At 47.3% G+C, this 26,196-nt stretch overlaps 1 protein-coding gene across 3 annotated transcripts in view; it reads left to right on the top strand.

The window, feature by feature from the left end:
- Positions 1-25,513, top strand: part of alms1 (ALMS1 centrosome and basal body associated protein) — a 66,151-nt gene extending 40,638 nt beyond the window's left edge. For all 3 annotated transcript variants that reach the window (XM_080190474.1, XM_080190386.1, XM_080190299.1), the window contains 10 exons: positions 5,924-6,049; positions 6,131-6,295; positions 9,199-10,295; positions 11,643-11,778; positions 14,863-15,096; positions 15,829-16,058; positions 20,429-20,603; positions 21,325-21,385; positions 22,744-22,843; positions 25,370-25,513. In XM_080190474.1, the coding sequence (XP_080046600.1) occupies positions 5,924-6,049; positions 6,131-6,295; positions 9,199-10,295; positions 11,643-11,778; positions 14,863-15,096; positions 15,829-16,058; positions 20,429-20,603; positions 21,325-21,385; positions 22,744-22,843; positions 25,370-25,414 (2,369 nt within the window). In that variant the 3' untranslated portion in view covers positions 25,415-25,513. The remainder of the gene's footprint in view (positions 1-5,923; positions 6,050-6,130; positions 6,296-9,198; positions 10,296-11,642; positions 11,779-14,862; positions 15,097-15,828; positions 16,059-20,428; positions 20,604-21,324; positions 21,386-22,743; positions 22,844-25,369) is intronic.
- The last annotated feature ends 683 nt before the right edge of the window (positions 25,514-26,196 follow it).

Here is a 26,196-nt window from a genome sequence, read left to right as displayed (position 1 = left end):
TCCCAGTAACCAAGCAATTTAGCATGACCAATCAACCTAACCCACACATCTTTGGAATGTGGGAGGAAACCGGAGCACCCAGAGGAAACCCACGCAGACACAGGGAGAATATGCAGACTCCACACAGGCACAGCTTTTCCCACTCCCAAAGCACTGAGCCAGACTTTAACAGTAAGGAATGGGTTTTGAGTGAGTTAGATTCAGGTGCAGTCAGTGTAACTTCCTGTTCTTATCGATACTGCTTGCTTGTTATGTATCAACCTTGTTGGTTCTGGGTTCAAGTCCCACTCCAGAGTGTAAGCACAAATGAAGGCTGACCCTGCAGAATGGCACTGTCGGTGGTGCGGTCTTTCAGATGAGAACATTACTCTGAGGCCTCACCTTCCTCTTGTGTGAGTGTAAGAGATCCCATGGGGTTATTTTGAAGAGTAGGGAATTTTTTGGCCAATATTTATCAATCAGCATCAGAAAAGAGTTGCTGTTTATGGGATCTTGCTGTCACCTATACCACATTACAACAATGATTGCACTGCTTTACCTCCAGTGGAGTACTTTGACAGGCTGCTGGTTGTGAAAGGCGCTATCTGAATGCAGTCTTCCATTCATCCTTCATCAAGTCAATGTCATTTGTAAATTTGGATGTACAACACTCTATTCCTTCACCCAAGTCATTGATTAATGTGATCCAGAGATAAAATCCACACAGCCACCTACCGTGAGCAAATCCATGTTGCCTCTTTTGAGTTAGCTCAGGTTTTATGAAGTACTCTACTATCATTAATGATAGATCCCAGTAACATTCACAGAGAAACTAGGACTGGGAATAAGCCATTTGGCCCTTTGAGTGTACTCCACCATTCATTATGATCATGGCCAATCCTTTACCTCAACACTGCACTTTCTCCAGACCCCTTGACCCAATCCACTTAACCTGCACATCTTTGGACTGTGGGAGGAAACTGGAGCACCCGGAGGAAACCCACGCAGTCACAGGGAGAAAAACTCCACAGTGACCCAAGCCAGGAATCGAATCTGAATCCCTGGCGCTGTGAGACAGTAGTGCTAACCACCGTGCTGCCCCGTATGACAATCCCACTAACCCAGAAATCAGTGTGATGAACCTTCGCTGCACTCCCTCTAAGACAAGTATATAACTTCTTGGATAAGGAGACTGAAATTGCGCGTAATACTCCAGGTGTGGTCTCATCAAGACCCTCTACAGCTACAGTAAAACATCCTTGCTGCTGAACTTGCATCGTCTTACATTGAAGGCTCACGTACTATTTAGCTTAATTGCTTGCTGTACCTGCTTGCTTGCTTTTAGTGACTAGTACATTCGGATACCCAAGTCCTTTTTTACATTAATGTTTCCCAAATCTCTCACCATTTAAATAATGCTCTGCCATTCTGTTATTCCTACTAAAGTGGATAACTTCACACTTATCCCCATTACACATGTATTTGCCCCCTCACACGGCTTGTCTAAATTATCTTGAAGCCTTTTAGCATCCTCCTCACCACTCACACTCCCACTAAGTTTTGTGTCATCAGCAAACTTGGAAATATTAGTTGGGGTTCCCTCATCCGGGACCTCACCAGTCACTGTGCCAACCCAATAATGACCCATTTATTCCTTCTCTCTGTTTCCTGCCTGCTACCTAATTCTCAATCCATGCCAATATATTACCCCAATCCCATGTGCTTTAGTTTAGCACATTGACTTCTTATGTGGCATCAAGTACTCAGTGCTATTCTTAAAGAGAGATTCCAGGAGTCTCCACAAGGCATTATAAAGTTATCGAGTCTCTTCCCGATCGCCATCCAGCTTAAATAATGGAGTGACTAATAAATACTTTTAAATATTAAGATTCTCACTTCTACAGTTTGCTCCTTTATTATAGTATTTTGAGCTGGAAACTAGCAGATCCCAAACATTTACCTCAAGTCCCACCATTTTCTCCAGTGCTTTTATTTTAACTTGTATTAAATTAAATCCATTTGACATGCGTTGATTGTGCTGTTATCTTAATGGGGTATTTATATGGGATAGATCGTTCTGTTATGTTAGTGGGGTATTTGTATGGGACAGATTACTCTGTTATCTGTTAGTGATTACTCTGGTTGCTGATGTATTTGAAAAATGATGTGCTTTTATTGATGAGCTCATTACTGGCAGATTATGATCTCATTGCTCCTAGAATCCAGCCCTTCACTTTCCTTTCCCAGTGAGTGTTTGGCAGCATTAACACTGAGAGGGAGAGGTGATGTAGGCTTTATAATGGGAGCCAGATATACTTCTGAGAATGTAAAACTCATCCGTAGAGTGCAGTGTAATACAGGTCCGTATATAAGGAATGTAAAACGAACACAAGTCTGTGCGTGCCAGCGGCGCGCCGGGGCTGTGTGTGTGTGCGTGTGTGCGTGTGTGTGTGTGTGTGTGTGTGCATGCGCGTGTGTACATGCCGGGGCTGTGTGGGTGGGTACATGGCGGGGCTGTGTGTGTGTGTGCGTGGGTACGTGCCGGGGCTGTGTGTGTGCGCGCTGGTGGTGTGCCTGGGTAATTCCACACATTCACCATCCCTGCGTGAAGAAATTTCTTTTCACCCCTGTCCTAAAATGTTTACCCCATATCTTTGGACTATCTAACAGTAGAGGCGATTACAATTTTAAAATGTTTTTAAAAAGCATTTAGATAGTTACATGGATACGATTGGTCTTGAGGGATATTGGCCAAATGCGGGCAATTGGGACTAGCTTAGTGGTTTTAAAAAAAATACGTGAATGCAAGCAGGCTTTTTCCACTGAGGCTAGGGGAGAAAAAAACCAGAGGGCATGGGTTAAGGGGGAAAAGTTTAAAGGGAATATTAGTGGGGGGGCTTCTTCATGCAGGTGGGAGTGTGGAATGAGTTGCCGGATAAAGGGGTAAATGCTTTTAACATTTAAGAAAATCTTGGACGGGTTCATGGATGAGAGGGGTGTGGAGGGATATGGTTGAAGTGCGGGTCAGTGGAACTAGGCAAAAAATGGTTCAGCACAGACAAGAAGGGCCAAAAGGCCTGTGTGAGCTGCAATTTTGTATTGTTTTTCTATGGTGGCATAGACAAGTTGGGCTGAAGGGCCTTTTTTCATGCTGTAAACCTCTGACTCTATGACCCCTTGTTCAGGACACCCCCACTATTGGGAACATCTTCCCTGTCTTGTCTTGTTAGAAATTTATACGCTTATGGGATTCCCCCTCAATTCCTAACCAACTCTCCTCGTGCATTAGTCCTGCCATCCCAGCAATCAGCCTTGTAAACCTTCTCTACACCCCCTTTATAGCAAAGACATCCTTCCTCCGATAAGGAGACTAAAACTGCACTCGGTAATCCGGATGTAGCTTCACCAATGCGCTATACGGTTGCAGCAAAACATCCCTACTCCTGTACTTGAAATCTTCTCATTCTGAAGGCCAACAGATCATTTTGTCTTTTTTACTGCCTGCTGTAGCTCATGGAATCCCTGCAGTGCAGAAGGAGGCTATTTGGCCATCTAGTCTGCACCGACAACAGTCCCACCCTCTTTGAATGTTTGCCGTTTGCCATTTGCCATCCCCTGTCATTCCTTTAAGTAACATTTCCCAATCATCATAACCAGTTCACACTATTGTAGTTTCCTCTATTCAGATCCAGGACTCTAGTCTCAGAATCAACTACGACACTCTCCACTTGATGAAAAATTCTATCACACTCTCACTGGACAGGAGGACACACCTAAAACTAAACAATTATGTTTATTCATGGTCACAAACTGCTTTGAATCTTGGTATACCTGACTCCTGCCCAGTTTAGAAAATGTTAAGAGTTGAAAACAAATCTTCCACCCCGAGGTTTGGGATAAGAATTGAACTTGGAAAGCTGGTTCGTGGTGAGCTTGTAGTCACCACATAAACACCGTATCAACATGTTTAAGGACAGGAATGATGGGAGCTGCCCAATGAGAAAACAGAATGGGCTCAATCATTCCCGCCTTTGCTGCAGTTCCGTCTCCTCCGCTTTCCTTCTCCTGGAATCAGACATTGTTCTAGGTATGAAAAAGCGAGGAGTCGCTCTAGGATCAATGTGCAGCTTCACAGTAGTACCACGCAATGTACCCAGTTCATTTTCCAACATGCCCAGATACCTCTGACCAATATCCTGGGTCCCCTTCATGTGTTTGATCTCACCCCAGTTCAATGGAATTTTGCTGAGCCAATCATATCCTAGCAAACTCGGCCCCCTTCTCTTTGGCAAGAAGGAAGCTTGCTCTCAGTCCTTGCCTGTTGTACACAAAGTGGACTTACAAAGCCCTGTTCTCTCCAGTGTATGTCTGAAGATAAATCTCCGCTGCAGTAATGACTGCTACTCAGAGTCCCATGTTAACTGGTAGGTTCTTTCACTAATTACAGAGGCGTTTCATGTGTCTGGCTTCATCTCGATCTGTTTACCATCAGCAACAACTGGAGCAATAATAGGCACTGCTTGTGCTGTATTGATGTTGAACATGTTGTAAGTTTGTGTGTCTGCCTGCTCGGAGCTTTCCACATGGAATGTAACTGATTGAGGCTTATCTGAAATAAGCTTTTCTTGCTTAGCCCTCCCCTTGCTCTTCGCACTTCTGCATTTCTTCACTAAATTCCCTTTCTTGCTGCATTGGTTTCAAACAGCATCTATAAACTTGCAGTCATTGGCATAGTGTGGCCCTGCACACCCAAAACACTGCTGCTTTCACCTTGCTGCTTGCAGTTTCTTTCTAATTGGTGCAGTGCTCCTGCCGGGCACTACCATTAGTGGAGCTGATTATCTCTTGTATTAATGACAGCCATTTCCATTAAATTTTAGAGCCTTTTTAAAATTCCGCAACAACCACTGCTGAATTCTGTCCTTGTTAATGCTGCAGACTAGCCTATCTCTGAGCATATCTTCTCAAACTGCTCTGAAATCAGGGTGTAACTCTGCAGCAAAGTCAGCTGCTGAATGACCCGCTCTTCAGAAGTGGCTATAAAAGTTGAATTTTTGAACAAAAGCCAAGGGCTTTGAATAATAATGATTCTGGCCCAGAGCAACTAAATTGGCAAATGAAATTTCCATGGTATGCCTCAGCAATAAATCCTCGCCTCACACACTCTCAGGTGAATCGAGCCTTGCTTCGCCTCATCTTCTGTTCTATTTGTTATGGGAATGTTGCAACCACCCCATATATTCAGCTCAGCTCTCTCTTCTCTCATCAAACTCTCCGACTGCCCCGAACATCGCCATGGTGTTGCTAACTTGAAATTCCATTGAATAAATTCATGATGTAAACTAGCCACTTACTGTAGGCACCTTGTGTTGCCACACTGAACATTGAAAAGGTGTGTTTTCTCTCCGCTTGCTGCTTTTTTTTCTCATTACAAAGGAAATTACAGCATGGGAACAGACCCTTTGGCCCTCCAAGCCTGCACTGACCGTGACTGATAGATGTGGTCGTTTGAAACCATAAATAAAGTCGAATACATTATTTTCGGAATTATCTTTTTTATATAAATAAATAACAAAGTTTAACAGTAACTGAGCAGAGCAGTAATAGCTATGAAAACAGGAGCACTAGTAAAATGGGTTTTGCTTGTAAGAAAACTCTTCATAGAATTCTACAGGCCGTTTGGCCCATTGAGCCTGCACTGGCCACCCTGGCCCGATCCCCATAACCCCGTGCGTTTATCCCTCTAACACTAAGGGACAATTTGACTTGGTCAATCCACCTAACCTGCACATCTTTGGACTTGCAGACTGAAAAGCCCTCTAAAACCCACACAGGATCAGAACCCTCAACAGACGCCAATAAAACATGGAAAATAAGGCTGATTAGAACACTCTACCCAAAATGATTGTCTATAACTCACTGCAATATCTTTTCTTGCCTACAGATGTTCCTGTGCTGCTCCCGTACAAACCTGCAGGTAGCACTAAACTATTCTACATGCCGAACGAGGGGATAAGGAGCAGGATTGGTCAGTTGGAGTCTGAGAGCAGCAGTGAGAGCTTGCGAGAAGGTTAGCTCCTTCATGTCTCTCAGCAAGGTTCAGCAGATTCTGACCGTGTCAATTTGACCTCCGCCTTCTTTCTCCTTTCAGATTCACAGGAGGCACCTCTCATGAGGACCCTGACTGAGATCCAGCAAGCCAGGGGTGACATTCCAACAAGCAAACTAACCAAGCACAGAGAGAGAGCAAAGCACAACAAAGCAGCAGCTCCAAAGAAGGGCAGGGAGAAGGGAGAAGCTCGAATGTTAAAAACCTGTGAGATTTAAATTTATTTATTAGTGTCACAAGTAGGCTTATGTTAACACGGTAATGAAGTTACTGTAAAAATCCCCAAGTTGCCACACTCCGGCACTTGTTTGGGTACACTGAGGAAGAATTTAGCATGGCCAATGCACCTAACAAGCATGTCTTTTGGACTGAGAGGGGAAACTGGAGCACCCGGAGGAAACCCGTGCAGACTCCGCACAGACAGTGACTTAAGCCGGGAATCGAACCTGGGTCCCTGGTGCTGTGAGGCAGCAGTGCTAACCACCGTGCCCCCAGCCCTGAGGATTTACTGTGGAGAAAGACACAATATCAGACATTGTAGAAAGGCCAGGCAGGGGAAGTGCACCGTTTAATGTGGGTTGGTGTGAAGCAATACATGTTATGTACACCGAATAATCGTAAACCACAGTTTAAAAACCAATTTATTTTTCTCAGGATGTGGTGTCACTGGCAAGGTCAGCTTCGGTTGTCCTAGCCTGGGTTCACTCAGCAATGGAGACTGTGATTTAATTAAATAATCAATCAATTTCATGTCTAGTTCAGAGAGCACAAAGGATTTAAGATACCAGATCAGCAACCCCTTCATGAAACCAAACTAGACCTCAACAATGTCCATTTTGGTATTATTGTGAGGATAAGCTGTTTCACTCCAGGTGTGATTCTACTGACACTGGAAGCTTTTATCAGAACAAACTTTATTTAACAACACCGTTTAACTATAACAAGTGAACTAGCTTAACTTTTAACAATTAAACAATACTTAAACAGGAGGCAATGGCCTAGTGGTATTATCGCTGGGCTATTAAGGCAGAAACTCAGCTAATATTTTGGAGATGCGGGTTCGAATCCCGTCACAGCAGATGGTGGAATTTGAATTCAAAAAAAAATCTGGAATTAAGAATCTACTGATGACCACGAAACCATTGTCGATTGTCGGGAAAAACCCATCTAGTTCACTAATGTCCTTTAGGGAAGGAAATCTGCCGCCCTTACCTGCTCTGGCCAAATGTGACTCCAGAGCCATGGCAATGTGGTTGACTCTCAACCAACTAAGGATGGGCTAAAAATGCCAGCCAGCAGCGCCCATGTCAAATAAATGAACTTAAAAAAAATTCTGCTAACCTATGAATGCGTTTAAATTAAGCAGTACTCCTCTTATAGAGTTAAACCTTTCTTCAAATTTAGATAGCCAAACACAGGCATACTTGCTTTGACTTGGGTTGTCAGGTTTGGAGCTTTCAGAAGGCCATCGGAGAGAGAAGGAGGGACGCTACTTTCCTCTGGCAGCCCAGGCAGCAATTGCTTATAGAGTCAATTTGTCTAAGCTGCCCTTTCTTAAAACCCCTAAGCTAATCCCAATTGCCCGCATTTGGCCCATATCCCTCTATACCCATTGTACCCATGTAACTAAATGCTTTTTAAAAGACAAAATTGTACCCGCTCTCTGGCAGCTTGTTCCAGACATTCACCACCCTCAGTGTGAAAAAATTGCCCTCTGAACTGTGTTGTACCTCTCCCCTCTCACCTTAAACCTATTTCCCCTATTTTTGGGAAAAGTTATTGACTCTCTAGCTGATCTGTTCCCCTCATTATTTTATAGACCTCTATAAGGTCACCCCTTCAGCTTCCTATGCTCCAAAGAAAAAAAGTCCCAATCTATCTAGCCTCTCCTTATAACTCAACCCATCAAGTCCTGGTAGCATCCTAGTAAATCTTTTCTGCACTCTTTCTAATTTAATAATATCCTTTCTATAATAGGGTGACCAGAATTGCACACAGTATTCCAGGTGTGGCCTTACCAATGTCTTGTACAACTTCAACAAGACATTCCAAATCCTGTATTCAATGTTCTGACCATGAGACCAAGCATGCTGCTTTCTTCACCACTCTGTTCACCTATGAACATGTACCCCTGGATCTCTGTTCTGTAACTCTCCCCAATGTCCTATCCTTCACTGAGTAAGTCCTGCCAGTTCAATCTACCAAAATGCATCACCTCGCATTTGCCTAATTAAACTCCATCTGCCATTCGTCAGCCCACTGGCCCAATTGACCAAGATCCCATTGCAATCTGAGATAACCTTCTTCACTGTCCACCATGCCACCAATCTTGGTGTCATCTGCAAACTTACTAATGATGTCTCCTATATTCCCATCCAAATCATTAATATAAATGACAAATAACAGTGGACCCAGCACTGATCCCTGAGGCACACCGCTGGTCACAGGCCTCCAGTTTGGAAAACAACTCTCGACAACCACCAAAATTGGCTTCTGTGAAGAAGCCAATTTTGTATCCATTTTGTATTTTGCTTATCATTTAAAATGAAAATGAAACTGGTCTGTTCCCACAAGCTGAGCTCCTCCCATTAGGCATGCTACTCTACCCCTGTCAATCAACCTATTATACTCTGAAACCTCAGGGGGAACCTAAGTAAGCACAAATGCATTAGTTTTGCTTAAACAAACACTTCCAATGTCTACAAAGTGTACTTGTTCTCCCAGCTACTAATTTAAAATGTTTTCTTGACAAACCATCACCCTGCAAAATAGCTGAATTTTAAACAAACCCCATACAAGGAATATGATATAAATATATTTCTTAAAGGCACAGTAACATTACAGCCACAATCACAACAAATATATTCAGTTTTGTAGCATTGATTTGTATAGCTCAACCTTAGAGTATGCAAAACACGAGTGGCAGAGCAGAAATATCTCAGAGAGCTGTAGGAGATTTGAATACAAGGACCATAACCTTGAAATCAAGGTGTTGCTACTTGAGGCTTCTGACAGTCAGTGAGAGGAGGGTTGAGAGTGAACTGCATTTGGTGCAAGTTAGGATAGGGCTCACTTCCTGACTGTGTGCTCACTCCTTGTTTCCACCACAGGTACCCGATGTCACCAGAGCTCCCTGACCCCTGGTGCAGGGACTTTGCCCACGAGAATGCCTCGGCAGCACGTTGATGATGGCGAGCTTTCTGTAAACACTCCTGTCCAGCATGACAGCAGAACCTTGTTCGAGGCCTGGAACAGTCACCCAGAGGCCAGACAGCAAGCGAGCGAGCGAGAGCCAAGCGGCAGGGAGTCTCGATCTCTCTCAGCCTTACGCCAGACCAGACCTCCCCACGTGGACAGCATGTGGCCACTCACCACGGGAGAGGCTCCGAGGCCCCGGGACGAGGACGAGGGGGGACATCCTGGTCCCTCTCACCTGGAATGGGCAAAGGCAGCTGCCAGAAAGGCCCGACATCGCAACTCGTGGGGTCACACTCGCCCCACCCGCTACACTGAACTGACCGACAGTGCAAGCCCCCCAGCAGAGTGGTCTAGCGGCCCACCAGGAGCTGGAGGGACAGAGAGGTACAGCAGCCTGGACGAGCTGTGGCAGAGGTTTAAAGAGAGGCAAAAGAAACACAAGAGGCTGGGCTCCAGCAGCGCCAGTGAACTTTCCCTGCTGGAACGCCTGGACGCCCTGGCCCGCATCCTCAGGAACCCGGTACAACACTCACTCCTCTCTGCTGAGGGGAGGGACAGGCAGCGCGGGAAGGCACAGAGAGACAGGAGGCACAGAGCGTGGGAGGACACACTGGCGGTGGAGCCATCTCCCCCTTCTCCAGACTCCTTGGCCACCCCAAGGAGCGAGAGTGCCGACTCCCTGGAGGAAATCTCCACCGATCGGATAAAGAAGCTCCTTCAGCACCAGCAGTACGTGGACATGCAGGGTGACAGCTCAGCAGGTCCACCTACAACGGAGACAGACACCATGACTCCAGCCGAGACAGACGTGCAGACGCAGACTGAGACAGGAAGCTCCATTTCGACCATCGACACAGCGCGCTTGGTCAGGGCTTTTGGCCCTGAACGTGTCAACGTGCAGCCTCTCTCCCGCCTATACAGCAGCATCGAGAAACAGAGAGCGAGCTCGGTTTACAGGAGGAGGCCAAAGAGGGCAGAGACTAGGAGTCAAAATACTGCCAGTCACCAGGTAAGTGAGAGACTCGGTCAATTGTGGCTGGCATGTCACTGGTCCAGTGTTGGAAACAGTGACCCATCCCTCTGTTAAACAGCAAGGTGATGCCTGGTAATACTCGGAGGGGGCCATTCAGTCCTTCTAACCTGACCAGCCATTCCATTAGATCATGTTTGATCTGTATCTCAATCAGCAGCCTGCCCTGGGGTCAGTAACCTTATCCAACTGAAATCTATCACTCTCAGTTTTGACATTTAATTTGTCCTCAGCCTCAGTAATTCCTTTTGTGGGAGAGAGTTCCAACTTCCATCTTGCTGCTGTGTGAGGGAATACTTCCATACGTCACTCTTGAAGTGCATGGTCCCAGTTTTAACCCTCAGCCCCCTTGTTCTGGACTGACTCTCTCTCTCTCTCTCTCTCTCTCTCTCTCTGCTCCCCCAACCAAACCTGAGGAAATAGTTTATCTCCATCTACCCCACCAAATTATTTCATAATCTCAAACACTTTGCTTAAATCACCCCTTGCTGTACTATAATCAAGCAAATGCAAGCCGAGTCTGTGCAACATCTCCAGATTTTATTATTGGAGTGAACTTCCCCTGTGCTCCATCCATGACTGATAAATCTTATCAGTTATGGATGGGTGGGGGGGTTTTAGTCAAGTTGGTAGAATGGTTGGTGTAGGCTTGGCAGGTCTGTTCCTGTGCTGTAATTTTCTTTGTTATCTAAGGTGTGCAGCTGTGCTCTGCGCTGCCCCAGTGCCTCACTGCAGAACCAAGCACTCTGGTTAAACTGCCCATCCCCAACCCTCTACCCTAATCTGTAGAGCCCTCACACACACACTCCTGAGATTCAGCACTGACCAACAATCAGTCAGTGTGAGATGTAGTGACACACTGCTAACAAAAGACCCTGATGTGTGGAGTTTGCACATTCTTCTCGTGTCTGCATGGGTTTCCTCTGGGTGCTACGGTTTCCTCCCACAGTTCAAAGATGTGCGGATTAGGTTGTTTGCCCATGCTAAAAAAATTGCCCCTGAGTGACCAGGGATGTGTAGGTTAGAGGGATTAGTGGGTAAATATGTAGGGATATGGGGGTAGGGCCTGGGTGGGATTGTGTTCGGTGCAGACTCGATGGGCCAAAGGGCCTCTTTCTGCACTGTAGGGTTCTATGGTCAGTCCTCATCACTTTGTGGGAATCCTTACTGCTCTCTGCAGGATAGAGGTTTGGGAACAGTTGGTGAGCTTGCATAGTTTCTGGTCAGTGTGTACTGGGACAGCAGCTACAGCTCTCTCTCTCTCTCTCTCTCTCTCTCTCTCTCTCTCTCTCTCCCTTGCTGTATCTCCTGTGTTTGCTTCCACAGGTCTCCAGAACACGGGGCTTCACCGTACCTGAATCCACATCCACCCTGAGCCCCTCTGCTCATCCATCGCGTGGCCCCTCCAGCAAACTCATCAACAAGAAGTGCACTCGGCTGGTCAGCCAGGGGGTGCAGACAGGTAAGTGCCTGGGAGGACTCACCGGGGTTTCTGATCATAGAGAGAGGTTTACAGCATGGAAACAGGCCCTTCGGCCCAACATGTCCACGCTGTCCAGTTTTTAATTACTAAACTAGACCCAATTACCCATGTTTGGCCCATATCCCTCTATACCTCTCTTACCCATGTAACTGTCTAAATGCTTTTTAAAAGACAAAATTGTACCTGCCTCTACACAGCCTCAGGCTAAAGGGACGATCCTTTAAAACAGATGAGGAGGAACTTCTTCAGCCAGAGAATGGTGAATCTGTGGAACTCTTTGCCACAGAAGGCTGTGGAGGCCAGGTCATTGAGTGTCTTTAAGACAGAGATAGATAGGTTCCTGATTAATAAGGGGATCAGGAGTTATGGGGAATAGGCAGGAGAATGGGGATGAGAAAAATATCAGCCATGATTGAATGGAGGAGCAGACTTGATGGGCCGAGTGGCCTAATTCTGCTTCTGTGTCTGATGGTCTCTGGACCCTCTGGTATCTCGCCCCTCTCATTGTAAACCTATACCCTCTAGTTTGAGATTCCCCTGCCTTTGGCTTGTGCTTTGGTGGGAAGCAAACCATGCTGGGTGGAGGAGACATAGAGCTCCATCTCAGATTTAAAAAAAAACCTCTATAGCACCTTTCATGACCCCTTGATGTCCCAGAGAACATTCCCAGCCAACCCAGTCTGAGATCCTGTAGGGAAACTCAGCAACCAATTTGCACAGCAAGATCCCACAAGCAGCGATGTGAAAACAGATAAGCCTGTTACTACATAGCACAAAATTTTACATGTTGGTGTTTAAAGAGACCTGAGTGTGTTTGTACAAAGAGCACAGAAAGTTAGTATCTACACAGACTGAACAATTAGGAAGGCAAATAGCCTTTATTGCAAAGGGATTGGAGTGCAGGAATAAAGTTGCTAGAATTAATGTTGATTTTGATTTATTATTGTCTCATATATTGGTATACAGTGAAAAGTATTGTTTCTTGCGTGCTGTACAAACAAAGCATACCGTTCATAGAGAGTGCAGAATGTAGTGTTACAGTCACAGTTAGGGTGTAGAGAAAGATCAACTTAATGCGAGGTAGGTCCATTCAAAGGTCTGAAGGCAGAAGGGAAGAAGCTGTTCTTGAGTCAATTGGTACGTGACCTCAGACTTTTGTATCTTTTTCCCAAATGACGAGAGAATGTCCAGGGTGCGTGGGGTCCTTAATTATGCTGGCTGCTTTTGTGAGGTAGTGGGAAGTGTAGACAAAGTCAGTGGATGGGAGACTGGTTGCCTGATGGTTACATTCACACACTTTTATAGTTCCTTGTGGTTTTGGTATCAAGTTTTGATACAACTAGAAACAATGCTTTCTATGGTGCATCTGTAAAAGTTGGTGAGAGTCGTAGCTGACATGCCAAATTTCCTTAGTCTTCTTAGAAAGTAGAGGCATTGGTGGGGCTTTCTTAACTATAGTGTCGGCATGGGGGGGGGGACCAGGACAGGTTGTTGGTGATCTGGACACCTAAAAAGTTGAAGCTCACAGCCCTTTCTACTTGAATAGGGTTTGGGTGAAACCACACCTGGTATTGGTCTCCAGTTTTAAGGAAGGTTTAATATGAAGCAGGTCAGTGAAGGTTCACCAGATTAGTCGCTGGAACAGGAGGCTAGGTTTTTGACAGTAAGTTGGGCCTAACATTCTCTGGGTTCAGAAGATGGTTGACTATCGATAGAGTAGACACTGAGAGGATTCTTTCCCTAACTGCGGAATCTAGTAAAAAGGATCTCTTTATTCTTTGTGTCAAGATAAGGGAGCAATCATTTCAGACTGAAATGAGAAGAAAATTCTTCATCTCAGAGGGTTGTGAATATTCGGATTTCTCTATCCGAGGGTTATCGATGCTCCATTGAACATTTCACTTTGAGGATGATACATTTTTGATATGGGAAGCAGGGCAGAAAGTAGAGTCGATGCCATGATCAGATCAGCTGTGATGTTGCTGATGCAGATCAGGCTCGTGTGGCCATTGGGTCCTCCCTCACCCCCCCCCCCCCCCCCCCCCCCCAACCCTGGCGGCAGCACCACCACCCACCCCTCACCCTGGCGCTCCCCACCCTGGCTATTCCTGTTGTAGTAGAGACAGACACTCCCCACAATCTCCACACACAATCATAATCAATGGGGCGGCACAGTGGGCTAGCACTGCTGTCTCACAGCGCCAGGGACCTGGGTTCGATTCCCGGGGGGGGGGCACGGTGACACAATGAGTTAGCACTGCTGTCTCACAGCGCCAGGGACCCGGGTTCGATTCCCGGGGGGGGGCACGGTGACAATGAGTTAGCACTGCTGTCTCACAGCGCCAGGGACCCGGGTTCGATTCCCGGGGGGGGCACGGTGACACAGTGGGTTAGCACTGCTGTCTCACAGCGCCAGGGACCCGGGTTCGATTCCCGGGGGGGGGCACGGTGACACAATGAGTTAGCACTGCTGTCTCACAGCGCCAGGGACCTGGGTTCGATTCCCGGGGGGAGGGCACGGTGACACAGTGGGTTAGCACTGCTGTCTCACAGCGCCAGGGACCCGGGTTCGATTCCCGGGAGGGGGCACGGTGACACAGTGGGTTAGCACTGCTGTCTCACAGCGCCAGGGACCCGGGTTCGATTCCCGGGGGGAGGGCACGGTGACACAGTGAGTTAGCACTGCTGTCTCACAGCGCCAGGGACCCGGGTTCGACTCCCGGGGGGGCACGGTGACACAGTGAGTTAGCACTGCTGTCTCACAGCGCCAGGGACCCGGGTTCGATTCCCGGTTTGCCTCACTGCCTGTGTGGAGCCTGCACATTCTCCCCGTGTCTACGTGGGTTTCCTCCGGGTGCTCCGGTTTCCTGCCACAGTCTGAAAGATGTACTGGTTAGTTACATTGACCCAAACAGGTGCCAGAGTGTGGCGACCAGGGGAATTTCACAGTAACTTCATTGCAGTGTTAACATAAACCTTACTTGTGACTAAATAAACTTTTATAAGCTTTAAAAAACTGACTTTCTCTGTTTGTAACAAGTGTTGTTTCATGTCCTCTGCCAGAATCTCTGGAGATTGTGACGAGTGCTAAGGGGAGACGGACACGTGATGCAGGTGTGACCTTCCCTTCACCGGATTCAAACCCACCCCTGGCTCGTTCAGCTGCCCCTGGCACTCAGCGCCAACACTCAGCCTCTCCCACAGGCCGCACTTTCTCTGCCAAGGACAGGAAGAAGAAGGGCAGCTCACACACACAGAGGGGACATAGACAAGGGGGCAGGACGTTGGCAGGGCCAGGTGAGATACCATTCTGTTCAGTCAGGAGTCAACCACTCAATTCATCACCAATTGCTGCATTGTTGTTGCGAGGATTAGGAAGTAAAACAGGGGAGGAAGAGAAGATCATCTGTTATTGAATGGTCGTCTCCTCTTTCTGTGTGACTGGCTCGAGGGGCTGAATGGTCGTCTCATGGTCCCATGTAACAGGCTCAGAGTTCTCCTGTTCCTGTATGACAGTCCTGGTGTGGAGATGCCGGCATTGGACTGGGGTAAACACAGTAAGAAGTCTCACAACACCAGGTTAAAGTCCAACAGGTTTATTTGATTGTAAACGCCACAAGCTTTTGGAACGCTGTTCCTTCGTCAGGTGGTGAGCCAAATAAACCTGTTGGACTTTAACCTGGTCTTATGAGACTTCTTCCTGTATGTAAAAGGCCCAAAGGGCTGAATGGTCTCCTTGTGTTCCTGTGTAATGGGCTTGAGGGACTGAATGACCTCCTCCTGTTCCTGTGTAACAGGCTCGAGGGGCTGAATGGCCTCCTGTTCCAGTGATTCTGTTCCTTCAAACCCCTTCCCCCAAAATCTAAACACTTCTGAGAATTCTTGCGTCTTTTATTTTTGGGCGATCACATTTCCGTGTACACTTTCTGGGCTGGAGTGATTTATTATTGGGTTGTGGGTATTCTGTGTTGGGATAACCTGTGCTGTGGGAGATGAGAGCTAACCTGTGCCTATTTTATCAAACTGCAGCCTGGTTTATCCCTGCCGGTGAGCTGAAGTGGGACTCGAGGAAAGAGAATGTTCCGGGACCCTGCCACGGCTCCACTTCAGGCAATTTTTCATCGTTACCATCGACCGCCTTGTGCAGAGAGCCACTGCAAGAGAAACAGCTACAGCAGCAATGGACCCGGGACCCAGAGCTGTCACAGGTCGCTGCTGCTCTGAGGAACCCTTCCCCGTTGATACGTATCACCCTGAAAGTAAGGATAACACGTGCAGCTCTGATAATGGCGAATGTTTGCAGTAACAGGCACTGTTCCAATGATAGTTAAATGTGTGAGGGAGGATTTAAGCCCAGTTGTTAGCAGTGTGTTAGCTGAGTGAATGAAGCAGGGGTGTTGGTGAGTGTGTGGAGGAGACACTTTAATATTTAGCTGTAGGAATTAATTGAGTCTCTCATGGTTATTTATTAACATATAGCAGTTTTACAGAGAGATTTCTCATATACTCTAATCTGCGTATTAAGAAAGGTGACTTTTCTCTTTTGGAGTACTGAATTACACAAGTATTAGTGCAGAAGGAGGCCATTTGGCCCCACTGGGTACAATTTTCCCACCTTCTCCTCGTAACCCTGCACATTGGTCCTTTTCCACTAATAGTCCATTCCCCTTTGAATACTTCAATTGAACCTGTCTCCACTGCATTCCCAGGCACAGCATTCCATACTCAGGGATGAAAAATTTCTCCTCGAGCCATTTCTGTTTCTTTTGCCATTGACTTTAAATCTATGCCCTCTCCTTTTCAATCCTCTCATGGAGTGGGAATGGTTCCTCCCACCTACTCTCTTCTCCAAATCCTTCATCAAATTTCCTCTCAGCCCTCGAGTCAGAGTTTTACTAGGACACAGAGGCCCATCATATCTGCACCAGCTGTCTAGCGCCTATCCCAATCTCTTTCACCAGCTCTTGCTCTGTAGCCTTGTATGCAATGACATTTCAAGTGCTCATCTAAATATTACTAAAATGCTGCGAGGGTTCCCACCTCTACCACCCTTTCAGGCAGCGAGTTCCAGATTCCCACCACTCTATCTATTTTCCTTGTAATTCTGTACACCTCAGTCAGGCCCCCCGTCAGTCTGTCTGCTCAAAGGAAACCAATCCCAACCCAACCAGCCTCTCTTCAAAGCTGAAATGTTCCATCCCAGGCTACATTCTGGCGAACCTCCTCTGCACCCTTTCTAGTGCGATCCTATAATGTGCTGACCAGAACTGCACACAGCGCTCTAGCTGTGGCCTAACAGGCATTTTATACAGCTCCATCATCACTTCCCTGCTCTTATTTTCAGCTTCGGCTAACAAAAGCAGGTATCTGATATGCTTTCTTAACCACCTTTTATCTACCTGTTCTGCCTTTTTCAGGGATCTGTGGACAGGCACCCAGGGTTCCTCTGGTCCTCTGTACTCAGCTTCCTCCTGTTCATATCTTTACCTTGTTTGTCCTCCCAGAATGTAACACCTGACACTTTCAGGGTTAAATTCCATTTGCCAGTGTTCTGTCCATCTGACCACCCGCCGATATCATCCTTGAATGAGTGTACATTGAGAGAGAGGTGGATACTCGGTGAGACCTTGGTATCCTTATGAATCAGTGGCTGAAAGTGAGCATGCAAGTACAGCAGGCAGTAAAGGAGGCAAATGGTATGTTGGCCTTTGTGGTGAGAGGATTTGAGTACAGGGATGGGGATGTTTCGCTGCAATTGTATAAGACATTGGTGAGGCCATACTTGGAGTGGTTTTGGTGTCCTTATCTGGGGAAGGACGTCCTTGTTATAGAGGGAGCACAGTGAAGGTTTACCAGGCTGATTCCTGGGATGGCAGGTCTGTCATATGAGGAGAGACTAAGTTGGTTAGGATTGTATTCACTGGAGTTTAGAAGAGTGAGAGGGTAGCTTATAAAATTCTAACAGGGTTAGACAGGATAGATTGAGAAAGAATGTTCCCAGTAGTAGGGGAATCCAGTTTGAGGATAAGGGGTAACTTTTAGAACTGAGGTGAGGAGAAATTTCTTCACCCAGAGGGTGGTGAATGTGTGGAATTCACTCCCACAGAAAGTAGTTGAGGCCAAAACTGATCACAAGCAGAAATTAGATATAGCTCTTGGGGTTGAAGGGATCAAGCGATGTGGGGTGGGGGTGGTGTACAAACCGTGTTTGTATCTGTATGTGTGTTTGACCACGGTTTGCCATGGATTAGTTCCTGAAGCGAGGGGAAGAATCCTGTTCTGATTCTGATGTGGCGAAAGCAACAGAACCCCAGGAGAGGAAAGTGAGATTCCTGTGTACACATTGTGTGCACGTGCACACACACACACGCACACACGCGCAGCACAGTGACAGCTACTCGGGCTTTGGAGTCTCCTGTTTGCAGGAGCCTCTTGTCCTATCCTGGTTTACAGGGAGGGGCTCTCAAACACTGCAATGTACTGAGTGATCTGAAGCACCATCTCAATACAAAACACTGTTCACTCTCCAGCACGTCTCTACTGTACTCCAGGAGCTCAGAGAACAAAATGTTGGACTGTGAGTGGGGGTCTCGGATAATATGCAGGACACTAATTCCATGGGGGTTGACCTCTGAGTGAAATTGAAGACCATTGCTGAATTTGATAAAGTTCCTCTTTCTGATAGTAAAATCAAACAGGATACTGACAAAATGTCAGCTTGTACTGACCAGGAGCTCAGGGAGAATTAGAAATGTGTGGAAAGTTTACCCTGTAACTCACAGCGTGGACTGGCAGCTCTGAGCTAACATTGGTAAATTGACAGGGATTCGATGAGGGACAATTTCTTCTTTTGCAAAGAATTGCTTAGTCATGTGACCAGAGAGAATTTTTTGTGTCACAACTGCTAATCTGGAGCAAAACAACCTCCACTGCCAACAGCAAAGAAAATTACAGCACAGGAACAGGCCCTTCGGCCCTCCAAGCCTGCACCAACCATGCTGTCCGACTGAACCAAAACCCCCTACCCTTCCGGGGACCATATTCCTCCATTCCCATCCTGTACCTGTACTTGTCAAGACACCCCTTAAAACTCACTACTGTATCTGCTTCCACTACCTCCCCCAGCAACGGGTTCCAGGCACCCACCACTCCTCTCTATGTAAAAAAAAACATCTCCCTCGTACATCTCCTTTAAACCTTGCCCCTTGCACCTTAAACCTGTGCCCTCAAATAATTGACTCTTCCACCCTGGGAAAAAGCTGCTGACTATCCACTCTGTCCATGCCCCTCATAATCTTGTAGATTTCTATCAGGTCGCCCCTCAACCTCCGTTGCTCCAGTGAGAACAAATCAAGTTTCTCCAACCTCTCCTCATAGCTGATGCCCTCCATACCAGGCAACATCCTGGTAAATCTTTTATCCAAAGTCTCGACATCCTTCTGGCAGTGTGGCGACCAGAATTGAACACGATAATTCTAAGTGCATCCTAATTAAGGTTCTATAAAGCTGCGACATGACTTGCCAATTTTTAAACTCAGTGCTCCGAACAATGAAGGCAAGCGTGCTGTATGCCTCCATCTTGACTACCTTCTCCACTTGTGTTGCTACTTTCAGTGACCTGTGTACCTGTACCTACCCCTCTGCCCATCAATACTCTTTAAGGGTTCTGCCATTTACTGTATATTTCCTATCTGTATTTGACTTTCCAAAATTCATTACCTTCCACTGAGAGGAAAAATCAAAGGACTCGTGAGTAAAGCAAAAGAACAGAACCCTGATGTCCAGACCAGCCACTGAATCCTGCACCGTGAAACCCTTGTTGCCAAAACAATGTCACCTGTGTTAGTCGGTGTTAGACCACTCAATTGTGTGAACTGGTGTCCTTTGATTATTTTGTGTGGTGAGATGGGAGCCACGTTCCAGGGAGGGGAGGGGCGGTGGTAGGATAAGCAGGAAGGGAGTGCTGTGGGGATGGGGTCCTTGTGTATGCCAGAGAATCTCTCTGTAAGCTGGGGGGAATCGATCTGCTGAGCTGACACCCTCTGTCTCTACATGGATAATGGCAGTGTGACTGAGCGCTGCGGGGTCCCGGCAGTGTGACTGAGCGCTGCGGGGTCCCGGCAGTGTGACTGAGCGCTGCGGGGTCCCGGCAGTGTGACTGAGCGCTGCGGGGTCCCGGCAGTGTGACTGAGCGCTGCGGGGTCCCGGCAGTGTGACTGAGCGCTGCGGGGTCCCGGCAGTGTGACTGAGCGCTGCGGGGTCCCGGCAGTGTGACTGAGCGCTGCGGGGTCCCGGCAGTGTGACTGAGCGCTGCGGGGTCCCGGCAGTGTGACTGAGCGCTGCGGGGTCCCGGCAGTGTGACTGAGCGCTGCGGGGTCCCGGCAGTGTGACTGAGCGCTGCGGGGTCCCGGCAGTGTGACTGAGCGCTGCGGGGTCCCGGCAGTGTGACTGAGCGCTGCGGGGTCCCGGCAGTGTGACTGAGCGCTGCGGGGTCCCGGCAGCGAATCTTCAGAGAAGACTGTGCACTCTGTGGCCCTTTCTGAGATCAGGAGTGTCCCAGTGTGCTGTGGCTCAATACAGAGTCCAGAATCGCACCCACAGATACCTGCTTCATTTTATGGTTTGACAGGAGGCCTTGCACATGAACCGACCGGATTTCATCTCCCATTCCCGACAGCGGGTCAGGCGCCTGGAGTTACTGATCGAAGAGAGGAAGATACAGAGCATCCTGCAGAGTGAGAGAGAGAGACTTTTCAACCAGTCCCGGGAGACAGGCCCCAGAAATAGGCAGGGCTGTCAGCGTGGTAAGTATGAATGTGCAGACGATTCTATATTATACCTTGTGTACCACACGCAGAAACTATATCCACACTAATAATGGAGTTTCTCACCCACCTATCAGTACCATCTGATATTCCACATGTCATTAAGACTCAGTCTGGCGGTGAATGATATCCCTGACCTAGTAACCTACATTCAAAATCTGATATTTAATCAGACTTTGAGGTTTGTAGTCAGCTGGTTTAGTAGTGAAACCTGTAATCCTTTTCCCTTTTGTGAGTCTAGGTGTGACTCCCACATTCATGTCACTATACTGTAACTGCTCTCTGAAGTGGTCAAGCAAGCTATATAGGTGTGCCCACTGTATCTAGGATAGGTCATGGGACAGGATGGACCTGCCAGTAACGCTTGTATCCTGCACCTTTGTAGTATAAAACTCCAATGGCTAATTCGATACGAAGCAACCAAATCTTTTCTTCTTCCAGACAGAGCTTTATTCCAAGAGAAATAAAACCCCAGTCCGATTTCCCCCTTTGAGGAATCAAATCAAATTTAACCCATTAGTGCACAAAGGTGACAGCCTCTTGGTCACTGATTATTCACCCAGTAACGTACTTAACCAATTAACCTCAAATTACTCGATTGTGTGTGAACTGTTTCCGATCCCAGCGTGTTTTATTGTCGGAGTTCAGCATGTTTAACAGTTTGTCTGTCCGCCAGTATCACCTGTCTTGTATCTTTCAGCCGAAGCCATTTTATTGAAGAGGAAGATCCCAAAGCGGGAGATGTTTGACAGGTCCAAGCGGTGAGTGTTACTCTGGGAATGCACACAGCAACGGGAGTAGACAAGCGTACAGCCCATTGACTGCACCACCTCCACTCATTGCCGTCCTGGCTAATTTTGGCTTCCAACACCATTTTGCCAGCCATTCCCCATATTCCCATTTACTGGGATGTTACCAGGATTGATGGTTTGAGTTATAAGGATAGGCTGGATAGACTGGGACTTTTTTCTCTGGAGCGTAGAAGGCTGAGGGGTGATCTTATAGAGGTCTATAAAATAATGAGGGGCATAGATCAGCTACATAGTCAATATCTTTTCCCAAAGCTAGGGGAGTCTAAAACTAGAGGGCATAGGTTTAAGGTGAGAGGGGAGAGATACAAAAGGGTGGTGAGTGCCTGGAACAAGCTGCCAGAGGCAGTAGTAGAGGCGGGTACAATTTTGTCTTTTAAGGAGTGTTTAGATAGTTACATGGGGGTATGATGGGTATAGAGGGATACGGGCCATATGCGGGCAATTGGGATTAGTTTAGGTGTTAAAAAAACAAAAGGGTGGCATGGACAAGTTGGGCCGAAGGGCCTGTTTCCATGCTGTAACCCTCTATCACTCTATCCCTTAACTTACTTAGAGATCAAAAATCTACCCATCCCAGCCTTCAGTTGATTCAGTGATGGAAAGTCCACACTGCCGGTGATGTTTCCTAGCACTGCCTAGGAATAGCCTAAAGCGGTGATAGGAAACTGCCTAACCCATTCACACCCCACAAAGGGGATCCTGCTGGCCTCAGATCTCCAATAACTCTGAGTGAAGTGATTTCTCCTCATCTCAGTCCTACTGGATCCCATCCTGGGACTGTTCTCTGTGTTCACCCCATCAAGCGCTGGCAGAATGTGATGGTGACGGTGGCGAGCTGTCTGTGGTCCTCTTGGTGTCAGACTCTTGGGAATAGTCCACACAAACAGACACAGTGATTGAATGGCCTCTTTCTGTGCTGCAACGTTCCTCAGATTCTAAAACATCACTGCAGGGCACTCAGGATTCCCCCTTTTCTCTGGGCGCTCAACCCAAAACTGCCCAGCAACCGGGGGCACGTCCTGAGTTCAAATCACACAGGTCAAAGTTACAAGAGATTGTATTGAGTAAATCTGTTTGTGACCTGGATGGGAGGTGCTCAGGTGGGGGGGCTGGAAATCCAGGGGGTGATGAGGGTCTCTGTCTTTGGGGTAAGCTGGAGAAGAGGGTCAGGACCCAGAATGGAGCAGTGAGTAGGAGTGTTCAGAGTGAACTCTGGCTGAGTTACCTCCTTCACCGTTGACAGTTCTGAAGCCGCGAGAGTCAGGTGGTGGGATTTCACTACGTCCCTTTTATCTGTCCATTTGCAGTCTGTACGAACAGCTTCCTGAGGTCGTCAGGAAACGAGAGGAGGACAAGCGAAAGGCAGAGTATCAGACTAACAGACTGAAGGCTCAGCTGTACAAACAGGTAAGACCTCGCTCAGCAGCCCGGAGCAATGTACATTCTAACAATCCGAACCTGGGGAAGAGTGCTGCTGGACTCTCTGCTAAACCGATCACTCTGAGTATGAATGGATACGTATTTGTGATGTACCTACGTGATGCTGTGTGTGGTTTTTTATTTGTGGGTGTCGCTGGCTAGGACAGCATTTATTACCCATCTCTAATTGCCCTCAAAGTTGCTACTGAGCCACCGCCTTCATCCGCTGCTGTCTGTGTGGTGTGGGTAATTTACCCCCAGTGCTCTTGAGGAGGGAATTCCAAAATATTGACTCAGTGGGTGTCGGTGTCTCTCTGTAAATGGTCAGTAGTTGTGGGGACACAGTCTCTCAGCTGAACTGCTGCCACCACATGGGCTAGGTTGTCACCTGAAGCATTCCCAGGAGTATCCAGCTCCGGGAATCAGGAGCTGATTTGAGACTGGCTTCAGTGAGAGTGGCTGTACCTTCAGTTATCAGGCCTGCAGCTGAGAACATGTACCATTGGCAATCTGGTGTCCTGGTGCCCCAGCCTGCTGATCCTGTACCCCCCCAGGGGCCCAGCCTGCTGGTTGTGAACCCCCCCTCCCCCCCTCCCTCCCAGGGTCCAGCTTGCAGGTCCCATGAACCCCCCTCTTCCCCCACCAGGGCCTGTAAGTTTCAATAATATCCCCCCTCATCCTTCTAAACTCCAACGAGGGTCCAGAGTCCTCAACCTTTCCTCATACGACAAGCTCTTCATTCCAGTGATCATTCTTGTGAGCCTCCTCTGGACTCTTTCCAAGGCCAGCACATCCTTCCTTAGATACAGGGCCCAAAAGTATTCCAAATGGAAACTGACCAGAGCCTTATCCAGTCTCAGAAGTACATTCCTGCTCTTGTATTAAGAACATAAGAAATAGGAGCAGGAGTAGGCCATCCAGCCCCTCGAGCCTGCCCCGCCATTCAGTAAGATCATGGCTGATCTGTCGTGGCTCAGTTCCACATTCCCGCCCTCTCCCCATAACCCTTAATCCCCTCTCTTATCAAAAACCATCAACCCGCGTCTTAAAAATATTTAGCGAGGCAGCCTCCACCACTTCAACGGGCAGAGAATTCCAGAGATTCACCACCCTTTGAGTGAAGAAGTTCCTCCTCAACTCCGTTCTAAACTGCCTCCCTTTATCCTGAGGCTGTGCCCCCTAGTCCTATTCTAACCCTCTCCACGTAAGTGCTAACACTGCATTTACCTTCCTAACTGCTGACTGAACTGTACGTTAACCTTAACAGAATCTTGAACAATGACTCCCAAGTTTGTGTCTCTGTTTGTTAATTTTCTATCTAGCTCCCTAAATGTTGATTGCAGGACCCTATTCCACTTCCTGCCTAAGTCTTTGGTAACGACCGGGACGACAACCTCTGGCTCTTCTCCCAGAAGAATGTCCTGCGGCCACAACTTTAACCCTGGCACAAGGGAAGTAACACACTGCCCTGGAGTGGCGTCTCTGGCCACAGGAATGTCTGTCTTCCCGTAACTAATATATCCCCGTTGCTCTTCCCCACTTCTTCCTCCCCCTCCTGTACAGACACTTGTGATGCCACAAACCTGGCTCTGACTCCTCTGAGGAACCAGCTTCCAAAGGGAGCAGGAAGCTCCTGCCTGGTGGTCACCCATTCCTTCTCTGCCTTTAGGCTGTTATTCTGCAGTGTGACTATCTGAGTAGGCTATCCACGCAGCTCTGAGCCTCGCAGTGCGTCACTGTGTCTCCAGCCACTGCCATTCGAGCTCCGAAACCTGGAGCTCCAGTATCTGCAGCTGGTGACACTCCCTGCACATGTGGTCATCTTGGACATCCATGACTTTGGTACAAGGTGTAATATGTGAAAAACTTGCATCTTAAATACGGGAAAGGTAGGGCCTTTTATAGACAGACAAATAACATATATACAAGTAACCCAGAGTAGAATTGAGTTAATTGAAGAGAATTGCACGTGTTACACACATTCCATTTCACGGAGCTGTCATGCCGTGTCCTAACGTTCCTTGTCTTCAATTAACTCAATTCTACTCTGGGTTACTTGTATATATGTTATTTGTCTGTCTATATTAGGCCCTACTTTTCCCGTATTCAAGATGCAAGTTTTTCACACATTACACCTCGTACCAAGTACTCTCAAGCCGAAGGTTTTGACCTTCCAAGTTTTAGTGACATTATGATTATTTCCTTCTCTGCTGCTGAAATAGTTGCCAAATAACTCAGCTTATCACCAGGAGACCACTCTGAAATGTGAAAGTTGGAAAGTGAAATGTAAAAGATCTTTCCCCTCGGAAGCAAACTCCCACTTTGATCCAAATTACCAAATGTTCTCATTTGGGCTGAGCCTCACTCGGGATGAGTTCTCTCTGCCCGCTGACACTGTGTGTTTAAAGCTGTCTCTCCTATTGAGCTGAGATTCCTGCTTTGTGTCAGAAACTGTCTCTGGGTTCAGGTCTGTACCTTGTTGGCTAATACTCTTCCACTCTTGTTTCTTTCCAGAAGATCACCAACCATGTGTTAGGCAGGAAGGTCTGCTGGCAGTGAAGGGGCCAGAGTGTGTCTCAGAGCTCAGTCCCGGAAAACCCATCCTTACTGTCATGTAAATAAAGATTTATTTAAATAAACGTTTTGATCATTCTTACAGCTGCAGTGTTTGATGTACCGTAGATATGAATGAAACAGAAGCATTTAAATAAATGGAGAGAATTGGTGAAGCCCTTAGAAATATTAGCATACAGAGGGATCTAGGCGTGCAGATCCACAGTTCCCTGAAGGTGGTAACAAGGTGGTTAAGAAGGTGTACGGCATGCTGGCCTTCATCGATTGGAGCGTTGAGTATAGGAATTGGAAAATCATGTTGCAGCTGTATAAGACTTTGGTTAGGCCGCATTTGGAGTATTGTGTACAATTCTGGTCACCACACTACCGGAAGGGTGTTGATGCATTAGAAAAGGTGCAGAAGAGATTTACCAGGATGTTGCCTGGTTTGGAGGATATGGACTATGAAGAAAGGTTGAACAAAATTGGATTGTTTTCATTGGAGCGTCAGAGGATGGGGGGGAGAACCTGATAGAGGTTTACAAGATAATGACAGGCTTGGATAGAGTGGATAGACAGAGTTTTTTCCTCAGGGTGAAAGGGTCAATTACACAGGGGTATAGGTTGAAAGTGAGAGGGGGAAAGTTTTAAAAGAGATGTAAGGGGCAAGTTTTTCACACACAGGATATGGAACGCGCTGCTGGAGAAGGTGCTGGAAGCAGATTCCATAGCTGTTCAAAAGGCATCTAGATAGATAGTGAATAGGTAGGGAATAGAGGGATACAGAC

The sequence above is a fragment of the Carcharhinus amblyrhynchos genome, chromosome 1 (assembly GCF_965287045.1).
Source record: "Carcharhinus amblyrhynchos chromosome 1, sCarAmb.v2.hapA, whole genome shotgun sequence".
NCBI lineage: Eukaryota > Metazoa > Chordata > Chondrichthyes > Carcharhiniformes > Carcharhinidae > Carcharhinus > Carcharhinus amblyrhynchos.
The sequence above is the reverse complement of the archived record's forward strand: the minus strand, read 5'-3'. Positions and strand labels throughout refer to the sequence as shown.